This window comes from Panthera onca, chromosome A3 (assembly GCF_046562875.1).
Source record: "Panthera onca isolate mPanOnc1 chromosome A3, mPanOnc1 haplotype 2, whole genome shotgun sequence".
In the NCBI taxonomy this organism is placed as follows: Eukaryota; Metazoa; Chordata; class Mammalia; order Carnivora; family Felidae; genus Panthera; species Panthera onca.
In genome coordinates, this window is record NC_138341.1 from 6,485,152 (window position 1) to 6,497,688 (window position 12,537).

Below are 12,537 nucleotides of genomic sequence, written 5' to 3' on the forward strand. Positions count from 1 at the left end.
TTGAGCGTCCGGCTCTTTCGGGTCAGGTTACGATCTCACGGTTCATGAGTTCAAGCCCCACATCGGGCTCTCTGCTGACGGTGCAGAGCCTGCTTGGGATTCTCTCTCTTCCTCTCTCTCTCGCTCTCTCAAAATAGATAAACTTTAAAAAAAAAAAAGACACTCATCTTAAAAAAATGTTTTGAGGACTCTTGGGGAAATACGTATTTTTTTCCTTTTCTACGAGTAAATTTCCTTGGAGCACAGGGATAGACAACAACTTTAGAAGCTAAGGGTTTCATTTCTCAAACAGCACCATGGTTCCTTATAGCACCTTCAGATGCCCCGTCCCCTGGCATCACTGTTCAGAAAATGTGCTTGGCGATCCTTTGGGGTGCAACATAACGCTCTGCCAGCCTCCTGTTGTACAAGCTTTTATTACTGTGACAGTTCAAGTTCATCCATATGAAGCAATCTGCCGTCGCCTCTGTTCCATCCACCTGCACGACAAGCGTCAAGGTGCTTTTCCGCTCGCATATAAGGCACTGGTGGACTTCTTCACAAGCACCCACATGCGCTCACCCCACTTGCTCTCCTTAGTAAACTGAGAATAAATACGGAGCGGCCACTGAGTATTTTTCAGGCTTAGGAGGTAATAATGAAAGGCGTTGACTGGGGAATCTGGCACACAATAAGCACTCAACTCTTAAGTATTAATTAGTAAAGTAGAAATTCCAGATAGGAGGTACCTTAAAAGTCTATTATAATCCAACCCTCATCATTTTAGAGCTGAGGAAACTAAGTCCTAAAGTCACATACCTAGTTAATACCCTAACTGATGGTAAAACTCAAGTTGTTTCTTCCTGGGCAACTCACCCACTGGCTGACTCTTCAAGGGGCCGGGCGGGAGGGAACCCACACACTTGGCTACGTAGTCTCTCAAGCTGCCCGAGGGCTTGGAAAACAAAGGGATCCTTTATCTCAAAACTTCAGTTTGTTTTTAGATCTCACATCTTACTCATTTTGAATTTCAAATCACACACAGGTATAAATTTTACTTCTAGCAAAAAAGGACACAAGTTGAAAAAAGGTTGAGAAACACCTCTCCCGATTGTTCAACTGATCTGTACTGAGCATGTGTACTTTCTGACAGGCACCGTCCAGGGCACTAGGAATACAGACTCAATAGGACACAGCCTCTGTCCACGGAGAGCTTCCAGTATGGAGAGGAAGACGGGCAACTAACAGACGATGTGATAAATAACATACTGTGTGGTAAACACTAAAAAAGAGATTAGAAAACCTAAAATTTCCAATCTGGGCCGCCAACTGCACGATGAGAATGACAGATGGTAACTATGGTGACGGCCTTGACCCTGGGTGATTCTCCAGGTTCACAACGAGCTGGCTACTGGGCTAATAAGCTCCTCTCTGTAGTATTACACCTTTGGCGTCTCATAATAATCACGGATTCCCTTTCACAGATAAGGAAATGAAGCCAAAAGGGTTTGAGTAGCATGTCCAAAGTAAAGGGCTCCCGGCAGAACCCAGGTGTGACTTCAAAGTCTCAGCTCTGTTCCACTACCCTTCACGGTTATCAGAGAGGGTTAAATAAAGTGTAAGCAAATTCTCAACTTGCAGATGATGGTTTAAAAAAAAAAGCTGAGACAAAACAGAAGTAGGTAAAATAGCCAATGATATTTACAAAGTACTAACGTATGTCTTCCGAAGGGGAAGCCGTCAAAATCAATAGCAGCTACGATTACCGTTGAGCCTAAAAACACAGGGTGCTGAACTGCAAAATGAAAGGACACTCGACTACTTCCCTCACATTCCAATTAGCATACAGTTATGTGAGCCGGGTGCAGAGACTACAAAAACTTCTCTTGGGGCGCCTGGGTGGCTCAGTCGGTGGAGCAGCCGACTCTCGATTTTGGCTCAGGTCACGATCTCATGGTTCTTGAGATCGAGCCCCACATCAGGCTCTGCACTGACAGCACGGAGCCTGCTTGGGATTCTCTCCCTCTCCCTCTCTCTCTGCCCCTGCCCTGCTCACTCTCTGTCTCTCCTGAAATAAATAAGCAAAATAAATAAATTAATTAAATAAATAAATAAATAAATTAGTTAAAAGAATTTCTCTTCCCAAAGAAAGGAATATAAAACATTTTTTCCTGCGAGAAAAAAAAAGAAACAGAGAACTCTATTTTTAAAAATCCTGGTTATCACATGTAATTTGAAATACTAAAGAGTATAAATAAAGTCAGGCTCCTCGTGGCCCAGTGTGTGAAGCATCTGAGAAGGCAAGAAAATACCTGCTCGGTCCAGACCTCGAACGAAAGAGAGCATGCTTCCCTTGGTGGCGCTGTGTGTCGTAGGGCCCCGAAAGATGTTACTTACATTTCAATTTTCTAGTCTGTTTACACTGACCACAACATGAATGGTGTCCTTGGACTTGGCCGCTCCGAACTACAAGCCTTCCCCAGCCCCTCTCTAAAATGTGTCACCCAAGCACTGAAGCATTGATGGGTGAAATATGTAGACTGGGATATAATTTTAATTCATCCAGAAAAATAAGTCGGGGAATAAATGAGAATGGAGGAATTTTCAAAAACCGCTGAAGCCGGGTGAGGGGTATACAAGGGCTCATTATTCTCTGTGCGTCTGTACTTGAAAAGTTTCACAACAAAATTTTAAAATAAAATATACGGAAATACTACCCCCATGGCACGATTTAAGAGAAGTTTAAATTGAACCCCCTGAGAAACGAGGAAAACTTTGATGATATGTATTTGATGGCGTCGAGGAAGTGGAAAAGGCCACGGGGGGGAATTCAGAGACCATCTCTATACCTCAAGACTCCACGCAAGTGGCGTTGCCTAGCAGAGGACTGGCCACATGGCCGTAAGGTAGAGACTGAACAAATGATGCCTGCCTGATTTGTCATTAGTTTCTAGGACACATCTGCAATTGCCAGAGGCAAAAATCAGATCAAGAGATACCAGTATCTTCCAACCCTCACCAGCATCAGAATCCACATCCCAGCACAAAGGGCCACGGATTGCACGCCCCACAACAGAGACTACAGAGCACACGGTGAGTGGGTCCTGCCCTCTCAGGGAATTTCTATCTCCAACAAGCATCTGCAGAAGCCTCCTCCGAGAGCGTGTTAACCGTGCGGCAAACGCACAAGCAGCGCAAAGCTCTCGCTTAAAAAGGAAAATCCAGATGAGATCGCCAAGAAGCCCTTCCGCAGAGAGTCTCTGCTGCCTCGCCAAGACTGTGTCTCTCCTCCTGATTTTTTCCGTCACACGACCAGTCACTTGTGACACACGGGAAGTATGGTGTTTCCGTACTTAAGGCTCTCAGGGAAGCCCCGACAGCTAAGAAGGGAGCGGACTGAAGGGAACCCACACATCTGACAGGGCAGAAGTAAAAGCTTTCCATTGTACAGAACTCTTCCCCGTCAGACACAAACAAAATAAATGTCTTTTTTACTAAGGGCAGAATCATCTAAAAAATGGTAACAGAGTTCTATCAGTGGGTTTTTCCGGACTCTTCAAAGCCACTTGCCCAGAAAGAAAAAACTATTTTAAATGGTTTGTTTGTCTTGGCCTAAAAGATGTGCAGAATAGGTGAAAAGAACGACTCGTGACAGAAAAATGTGTCTGTATGTCTTTTTCCTTCGTCTGTCCTATGTCATACATTATAAATAGCAAATTGCCCTCCGAGCCCAAACTGAAGACAGAGAGCCCATTCTCCACTCTCTGTTTTTTTCTATGAAACATACAAATATAAAACCTGACCTGTAACATATAAGAACAGAACCCCACATGATGTATCTCTGTGCACACTCAATTCACAACGCTCTCCCAAGTCTTCATTTAAAGACCATCAAAATAATGACTTACCATCCAAAGCAAAAAAGTGCAAGATAAAGGCCCAAAAGGGTAGCAACGACATGTCTTATAAAACAGCTAGTTTTGCTTGAATGGAGGTAAGTTCGAAACCAAACGGCTGCTAGCAAGGCGAAGAGCTGGCACACGACAAAGTTGACCTGCAAAGAAAAATTAAAATTTCGTATTAGCAACACGGACTTGAATTCTTCACTCGCCACCACGCTTAAAGTCTCAGGCCCAGATCTTCTAGAGTTTACAAAAGAAACGAAACCAAAAGCAAGAACCGGGGCCTTCTTAGAGAGGACAGCCTCAAGGGCAAAGAATGGGCCCGCGTGCACCTGCCTATGCTCCAGGGCCAGGTGGCGTCCGGGGTGGAAAGGCCTGGGGTTGGGGGGGGGGGGGGCACCTGGAAGAATCTAGAAGATGTGGGGGTGCAGACACAGAAAGAACACAGGGTGCGCCCTGTGGTTTAAGGGAAAGAGAATCTGGTCTTCATGACACAGGCAAGTTTCTCCAAATATGCCCTGGGTCAAGAACTGGTCAAGGCCCCTGAGGGTCTGGTGGAGTGCATCTTCTTCCACGTGGAGCTCCACCACTGAGGAACGCTGGGAAACAAGAGCCTCAGCTCTGGGGGACCTCAGGGACGGGTTCAGAAGGCGGATGGATGGATGGATGGAAACGGAGAAAGGAGCCTTCAGAAAGCAACAAGAAAAACACGGACCCTCAAGTCCACCAGCATCAGATTTTTGCTTCGTAACTCGCAGTGATGCTGCTCTTGACAGTGGGAACAAAGTGCAGGTGGCAACGTCATCCCGTCACACGCCTGCCCTGGCCAAACAGGGCAGAAAAGGCTAAGGAGAAGAATCTCTTACGTTATTTAAAGACTCAAGGGGCACCTGGGTGGCTCAGTCGGTTAAGCGGCCAGCTTCCGCTCAGGTCACGATATCAGTTCACAAGTTCAAGCCCCACGTCGGGCTCTGTGCCGACAGCTCGGAGCCCGGAGCCTGCTTCGGATTCTGTGTCTCCCCCGCTCTCTGCCCCTCCCCCGCACACACTTTGCTTCTCTCTCAAAAAATAAACATAAAAAATTTTTTTTAAAAAAGACTCAAGAAAAAAAATCTCCATTTTTTTCTTATGAAAGATATTCTCAGAGTCTGTTGAGGAAAATAGGTCTTTAAAAATCCATCTGACATTAGGAACTTGCAAAAAACACAAAACAACAACGAAATCACTGTTTCGGGCCCCTCAACCAGGAACAAATCACACTATCTACATGTAGATGCTGCTATAGATCCATAGAGATGTCTCTGCCTAAAGACACAGACAACTATGCGCTCCTTCTTGCATTACAAGGAGAAAAACAGTTGAACATTGTTGTACTTTGTCTAAGAGACCATTGTTCTTTGAAACAGTTAGACTCAATACAAGCAAATTGTCATTCCAACAGGTTCTAAGCACTTTTTCCCTCCTAAAAGGTTCTAACAATAATTTCTTAATTAAGCAAAACGTAAATGCATCAGAAAAATGAATATTTTTGGAGGCGCCTGGGTGGCTCATTTGCTTAAGCATCCAACATCAACTCAGATCATGATCTCACGGTTCATGAGTTCAAGCCCCGCATTGGGATCACTGCTGTCAGCTCAAATCCCGCTTTGGATCCTCTGTCTCCCTCTTTTCTCTCTCAAAAATAAATAAATATTGGGGCATCTGGGTGGCCCAGTTGGTTAAGGTCATGAGTCCAACTTCGGCTCAGGCCATGATCTCGCGGTTTGTGAGTTCAAGCCCCGCGTCAGGCTCTGTGCTGACAGCTCAGAGCCTGGAGCCTGTTTCGGATTCTGTGTCTCCTTCTCTCTCTGCCCCTCCCCTGCTCACCCTCTGTTTCTCTCACTCTCAAAAATAAATAAACCTTAAAAAATAAGTAAATAAGTAAACATTAAAAAAAAAGACAAATATTTTTGATATAAAAAACTAGTCATATCTGCAAAGCTTCTCACAGTTTAAAATTTTTCTTTCAAACATCCTTTAATTCAACAAAAATTTATAAAGCATCTACCATGGGCAAAGCATAGGAAAATCAAAAATGTGCAATTCCTAGTGCTAGGCCTGGATAAATTCAGAATCTAATGGGAAAAGCAAATCGGTACACAAGGAACTTCACCCCAATGATTAAAAAATCTTTTTAAAGGTTATATAGAAAGTGCTTTAAGAACACCCCACCAAAGGAAGGAGAATGAAGGGAGCATGAAGGAGCATGAAGGCAGGTGACATGAGTTCCTAATCATAGCTGATATCCACAGCCACATGAGCCATTGATCCCTGTGTCCCTACTTCCTTCTCTCTCCCCTCCCTTTCTGTCTTCATTTGCGTCTAATATAAAACAAAGCATGATAAGTATCACAGAAGCATCCTAGAGCCACTGACATACAGAGTGTTGTATCTTTGTAAATATCCCTTTCAACATTGTCATCTTACAGATAAAGAAAATGAGATCCGGTCTCACTCCAGACACTGAATCAAAATCTATGGGGGTAAACCCAAAAGTTGATATAAAAAACAAAAGACAACCCACATGTCTTGATAATCCTCAAGGTGTAAGAACCAACAGTGTTGGAAAATAGGGAAAGGGCACGTTAAACAAATAAACACCCAAACAAACAAACAAAAACAATGTGAAGAAACCAGTGAGAAATGGAAGTGAACACAATGTGGAATCCTGGGAGAGGGGGGTCTAAAGGGAGAGGGGGGTTGGAAAGCGAGGGCTTTGCACATCACGCTGAGGCATTTACAGGGGAGCCCAAAAGTACTGAAAAAAACACTGAAATTTTTTAAAATAACAAAAGGGATGTGGTCCTGCAAAGGCAGGAACAGAATAAGGACAGGAGGCTACACATCCAGATGTCCAAATACCTGTCTTGAAAGGTCTTAAAGGTAAAACTTTCCCAAACTGAAACTGTATCTTAGTCATTCTTTCACGGGTGGGGAAAGGCTGGGGAGACCAGTGATTACTGGAAAGGGAGAGACAGCAAGAAAGAAGGAACAGAACCACAGTGTCTGAAGATCATCATGCCCTGGGTACTTGAAACTGATTGTCTCATTTAATCCCCAGAACAAGGTGCCACTTCCCATTTTACTCGACCAACTCAACGTCATTTATAATAACAGGTGGTACCCCACACTCAAATCCAAGTCTGACTAGTTCTAGGCTGTACAATGGGCTGCCTCTCCACTTCCAGGGAAAGTCTGAAGGTTAAGCTTGATCGCCACAGGCGAGACTTTCAGACACGATGCTGTCTGCAAAATACCGCCATCCTACTTAACAAAACCTCTACAACGGGCCACTTCCCATAGCTAATAAACTCAATGAAAAAGATCCTATGTGGAGTTCACACCCATTTGTTTTGACTTGTTACAAGTCAACCCTTTATACAAGCTTTCTTCTAGATGGAAAGAAAGACAAAAGATTTTGTGTTCTTTTTTCGAAACTATTTTATTGAAATATACACACATGACCTGATGTGTCCTCAAAGAAACTGGCCCCAGTTATTTGGGAGTTGGGGGGCGGGGGGGTAGGGGTGGGAAGGCAGGCAGGATACAGGAAGAGAGAAGGAAGCCAAGATGGATAACCTTAGCTAACTTAAGACTTACTGGTCACATACCTCACTGGATACAAAAGAAGCCTTTTTTGAAAAGTTGCACAAAAAAAGCCCTCATAAAAGCAATAGCTGCAAACCTTCCCAAGGATGCTCTTTAAGGAGTGTGTTTTACACGAGCTGGTGACAGGAGTATCTTCTTCAACACCAAATGACGTGGCTTGACCTCACAATTAAGTTAGCGTCTAGGTGCTCAACTGGAAAGCCCACTGCTCATTTATGCCACTCCAATGTAACAGCTACAAGAGTAACTTATTTCTTAAGGACATCCAAAGAAATGCTTAATATCCCCAAATAAATCTGCAAACACGTTTAGGGAGAAGGGCCCGAGACGGGGATGTAGGAGGCTCCTGGGCTCGCCTCCTCCCGCCTGACACACGGCCCCTCAGAATCTACCGCTACACTCAGAGCGATTTATCACCGTGTGAGGTACTGGATGGTAACTTCCAAGGGTGATCATTTCACAACATGCCTACACGCCAAATCATGTTGTACGCCTTAAACTCATACAATCTCATGTACTCATATCTCGATAAAACTGGGGAGACAAGTAGGTCATTTAAAAGCTGTTTCAAAGATACAGGTGCTACGAAAGAAAAGACTGGTAGATTTTACCATATAAAGATTGTTAAACTATGTATGGCAAAATGCAGAAAAAAAAACAAAACAAAACTCAAAAGATAAAGGAAAAGTGTGAAAATATTTGCAGAACACGGGATAGAAAAAAAAGTCATTTACCTAATATACAAAGAACTTCTACATATCCACAAGAAAACTGAACTACTTAACAGCAAATTAAGCAAAAAGCATGAACATTTACAAATGTCAGTGTCCAGTAAAGATCTGAAAACTCTTCTCTCAACTCCAGGTAAGGCCATGCAAACGAAGGCAGGCAAGGAGGTATGGAGCCCTGAGCCGGCTAAGGGACCAGGGCAGTGGGCAGCCGTCACTGCGGGCACATTGCAAGCTCCTGAAAGGAAGTTTAACAGCTATCATCAAAACTTAAAACGCACTACTCTTTCCTCAGAAACCCACAACGTGACCCCAGACAAAGGGCATACACAAGAGGGTTCACTGCAGCACCGTTCAAAACAGACACGAACGGTGTCCGTCTACAGGAGGCTGTGTGTTAAACAAACGGTGTATTTCCCATCTATGGAAAAGAAGCATCTCCTGTCAGTAGAAAGCAAGCTAGACTATTCAGCGAACGTAACTGGGGGAAAGGACTCTTCTTCGGGAAAAACTAAAGTCACACCCCCTTCATCAACTCTGCTGGTAACACCGGGCTGCATGTCTAGTGTGACACTGCTCAGGTCTCCACCCGACTAACGGTCCTCGCTGGGCTAGCACCCATCGCAGGGCAGGGCCTGCCAGGGCTGCTCCCGGGGGCGGGGGGTGGGGGGGAGCAGGTGGCAGCAAAATGAAGGCAGGCTTTCGTTTTAGGACACAGGGGATGGGCTTTGCAGACCCCGCCACAAACTCAGACCCAAAGGCTCTCCCACCTTCTCCCGGGCCCCTCGCTTTCTGTCCCAATACTTCCCCAGGCAGATCTCCTCTAACTGCTCCCCAGCATCTGCTCCTTGGGGACCCAAACGGACACAGCCATTCTAGGCAATTTACAATTACCTACCTGATCCTCACGTAAACCCTCTAAGATGGGCTCTACGGTCTATCTTCGAGATGAAGAAACAAGAAACCAATGTGCTGCCTTCCACATTTAAGAACAAATTCCCAGGCACCTGGGTGGCTCAGTGGGTTAAGCTTCCCACTCTCGGTTTCGACTCAGGTCACGATTTCACAGCTTTGTGAGTTTGAGCCCTGCGCCAGGCTCTGCACTGACAGTGCGGAGCCTGCTTGGGATTCTCTCTCTCCCTCTCTGCTTCCCCCCTGCTCACTCGCGATCTCTCTCTCTCTCTCAAAATAAATGAATGAGCATTAAAAAAAAAAGTTCCCGAACGAATGAATGCTCAACTGTGGTGGTCATTAATGCTATTCACCTACCTCTGCTCGTCTCCTTCTGAGCACATGAAGACTGAGTGTCCCGACTCCCTGTCATGACCAGCCATGGCCAGTGAGTTGTGAGCACAGTGACGTGTGTCACTTCTTAATTACCAGAACAAAAACCTTCCAAGTTATCTCTCCATCTGCAATGTTCCAGAAACGATGAGCAAAGCCCCCCTGCCAACTCATAATTAGACAAGTGGCAAGACAGACCTTTGTTGTTCTAAGCCCGTGCGATTTAGAGACGGTTTGTCAGCCCAGCATCATCTACTTCATCCTGACTGCTAGGATTACTAAAACTGTGTATGTCCTAGACAAGAACGCGAGAGATTATGTAAGCTTCTTACGCAATAGAAATAACGTAACAAATAACATTAATTTTACATGAGATTTGCTACACAAAAATTAAAAACTTCTACATAATAAAAGAAGACTAAAAGAGTATCATAAGTAACAATCTGGAAGAAAAAAAATATGCACATGAGATACACAACAAAGGGCTTTAATACTCAAAATGTAGGGGCACCTGGGTGGCTCAGTCGGTTAAGACTCCGACTTTGGCTCAGGTCATGATCTCGCGGTTCGTGGGTTTGAGCCCCGCATCGGGCTCTGTACTGATGGCTCAGAGCCTGGAGCCTGCTGCGGATTCTGTGTCTCCCTCTTTCTCTGCCCCTCCTCGGCTCATACTCTGTCTGTCTGTCTGTCTCTCTCTCTCAAAAATAAATAAACATTTTTTTGAAGTTTAAATTTTTTTGAAGTTCAAAATGTACAAAGAACTAAAAGTGAATAGGAAAAAAAAATAATTAAAAACTGGGAAAAGAAATAAACCATTCTCAGAAAGAAACTAAAAGTTAAATTGGATTTTTTAAATGTGGTTAAAAGAATTGCATAGATGTCTTTTTGATCTAAGTTTTGATGTGGAAGATCCCCAAGATATACTAGTAAGTGAGAAGCGCAGGCTGCAGAACAGGAGAAAAATCCAAACCATTTATGTATGCGTTCATTAATTTTATATGTACATAAACACAAACACACTATATAGTTACAATGTATATTTACATTAATTAATTCTATATTTATTTATTTCCTGTACTAATTATGAGCCTGCGAGGCACCCACGATGTGCCAGACATCAGCATGGTCTCCATGTAATCTATTTAAGAATGCCACACTTCACTAATTGTAGGTGCTCAACAAACACCAGCTGCGCTCCAGGCACAGGCCATGTGAGTCGTAGGCCGACCTCACATAACTGTCAGGACCATCTCGTGGAAACAGGCACCTTGACCTCCAGAGCCCATGCTCCTCGCCACACGCTGCTCTGCTTTCCTGTGCGCGTGCACAGAACTTGGCATCCAACTGTGGGACTGGTTACCCCCGAGAAGGAGATTAACGGAGAAGAGCTGGATTTGAAATACCCCAGGGTTGCCAATGCTGCGTGTACAGTAAAGCCCCCTGTGCAGAGCCCTCTTTCTGACTGTACTCCTCCGTGTCCCCTGCCAAGAATAAACTACCGGCCTTAAGCTGTAGCTCTCATGAGTATTTTCCTACATCTGCCACCCGTGTAATTTACATATTGTATTGCTTTGGACATTTTGAATTTTATAAAATGGTAAAAGACTCAAAGGATCTGCATTTTTCTTGCACTTAAGATCACACTACTGACGGGGGCGGGTAGGGGGAGGCGCCTGGGTGGCCTAGTCGGTCGAGCGTCCGACTCCTGGTTTCAGCTCTGGTCGTGATCTCACGGATCGTGGGTTTAAGCCCCATGTTGGGCTCTGTGCTGTGGGTACGGAGCCTGCTTGGGGTTCTCTCCCTTTCTCTCTCTGCCCCTCCTTGCTCTAGCTCTCTTAAGTAAACTTTAAAAAAAAAGATGACACTACCACCATTCTGGTCCCGCTGCCCCATATTCTCGACGATAGTGGCTACTGTCAGACTTGTACTTTTTGCCAAGCTAATGGATGTAAAATGTTATCTCATCGTTTCATTTGGCTTTCCCCTGATCACCAGTAATCGGTAAAAATAAAATAGCATTTTTCATGTTTATTGGACATGCAGTTCCTTCTTTATATCCTTTGCTCATTTTTCAAATCGGGTTGTTTTCTCAATGACTGTTTTAGAGACTTACGTATTTGAAGCTGATCTTTGCAAATAACTTCTCTTGGCCTACGTACGGCTTGCCTTTTATCTTTGTTTGTGGTGTCTTTTTCAATAGGAATTTTTTTTTATGATTTGTGTGGTCTTCAGTTTGGGGTTTTTGTTTTTGTTTTTTTTTTTAGTATGGTTGACATACAGTGTTATATTAGTTTTAGGTGTTCAACACTGATTCCACAAGTTTATTCAATAGGCTACATTCACAAGTGTTGGCTACCATTTGTGAGCACACAGTGCATTACAATTTCACTGACTATTAAATTCCCTCTGCTGTGCCTTTTATTCCTGTGGCTTATTCATTCCATAACTGGAAGCCTGTATCTCCCATGCCCCTTCACCCGTTTCGCCCATCTTCCCACCCCATCTTTAGCTTTTGTTTTCTGCACTACACACACAACCGGATTTGTTACATGAATACACAGACACGTATCTATCAATTTGTGGAGTCGATATTTTTAAACAACGGAAAATAAGTTCGAGTGTGATAGTATCACTGAATTAGATCAAACCCAGAATTCTGAATTTCCTACTGAAAGGCATTCCAACATTTATCTGTGTCTACCTCCTACAAACACCTCCATGCTCCCAGCACTAACGTTTTCTGATTCTATCAAATAAATGTTGTCACGTGTCACAAAACTTAACTTATCCTCACAGTATTACCGTGAGATAAATGTTCTCTACCTTAAAGGAAACAGCAAGCATGGAAGATTAGGAATCCAGACTTCTTGGCTGTGTCATATGCTTTTTTGTTTAGTCCCAAAGTTGAACCCGATCCTACCATCTTCCCATTTTTACTAAGGGTGTCTATATTTCAACTAATGCACAGCTAAGAAAATGTTATGCTTTAAGTTTCC

The 12,537-nt window shown here is 44.0% G+C and overlaps 1 protein-coding gene across 7 annotated transcripts in view; it reads right to left on the reverse strand.

Moving 5' to 3' along the window:
- Positions 1-12,537, reverse strand: part of MBOAT2 (membrane bound glycerophospholipid O-acyltransferase 2) — a 128,699-nt gene that overhangs the window by 74,708 nt on the left and 41,454 nt on the right. For 4 of the 7 annotated variants that reach the window (XM_081795156.1, XM_060648011.3, XM_060648022.3 and 1 more), the window contains one exon: positions 3,888-4,033. The exons of the other annotated variants lie outside the window; for them this stretch is intronic. Coding sequence is in view for 1 of the 4 variants with exons in the window: in XM_060648011.3 (XP_060503994.1) it covers positions 3,888-4,033 (146 nt within the window). In the remaining 3 variants the exon portion in view is untranslated. Of the gene's footprint in view, positions 1-3,887; positions 4,034-12,537 lie in introns of those variants that run through there. 7 annotated transcript variants of the gene reach the window in all.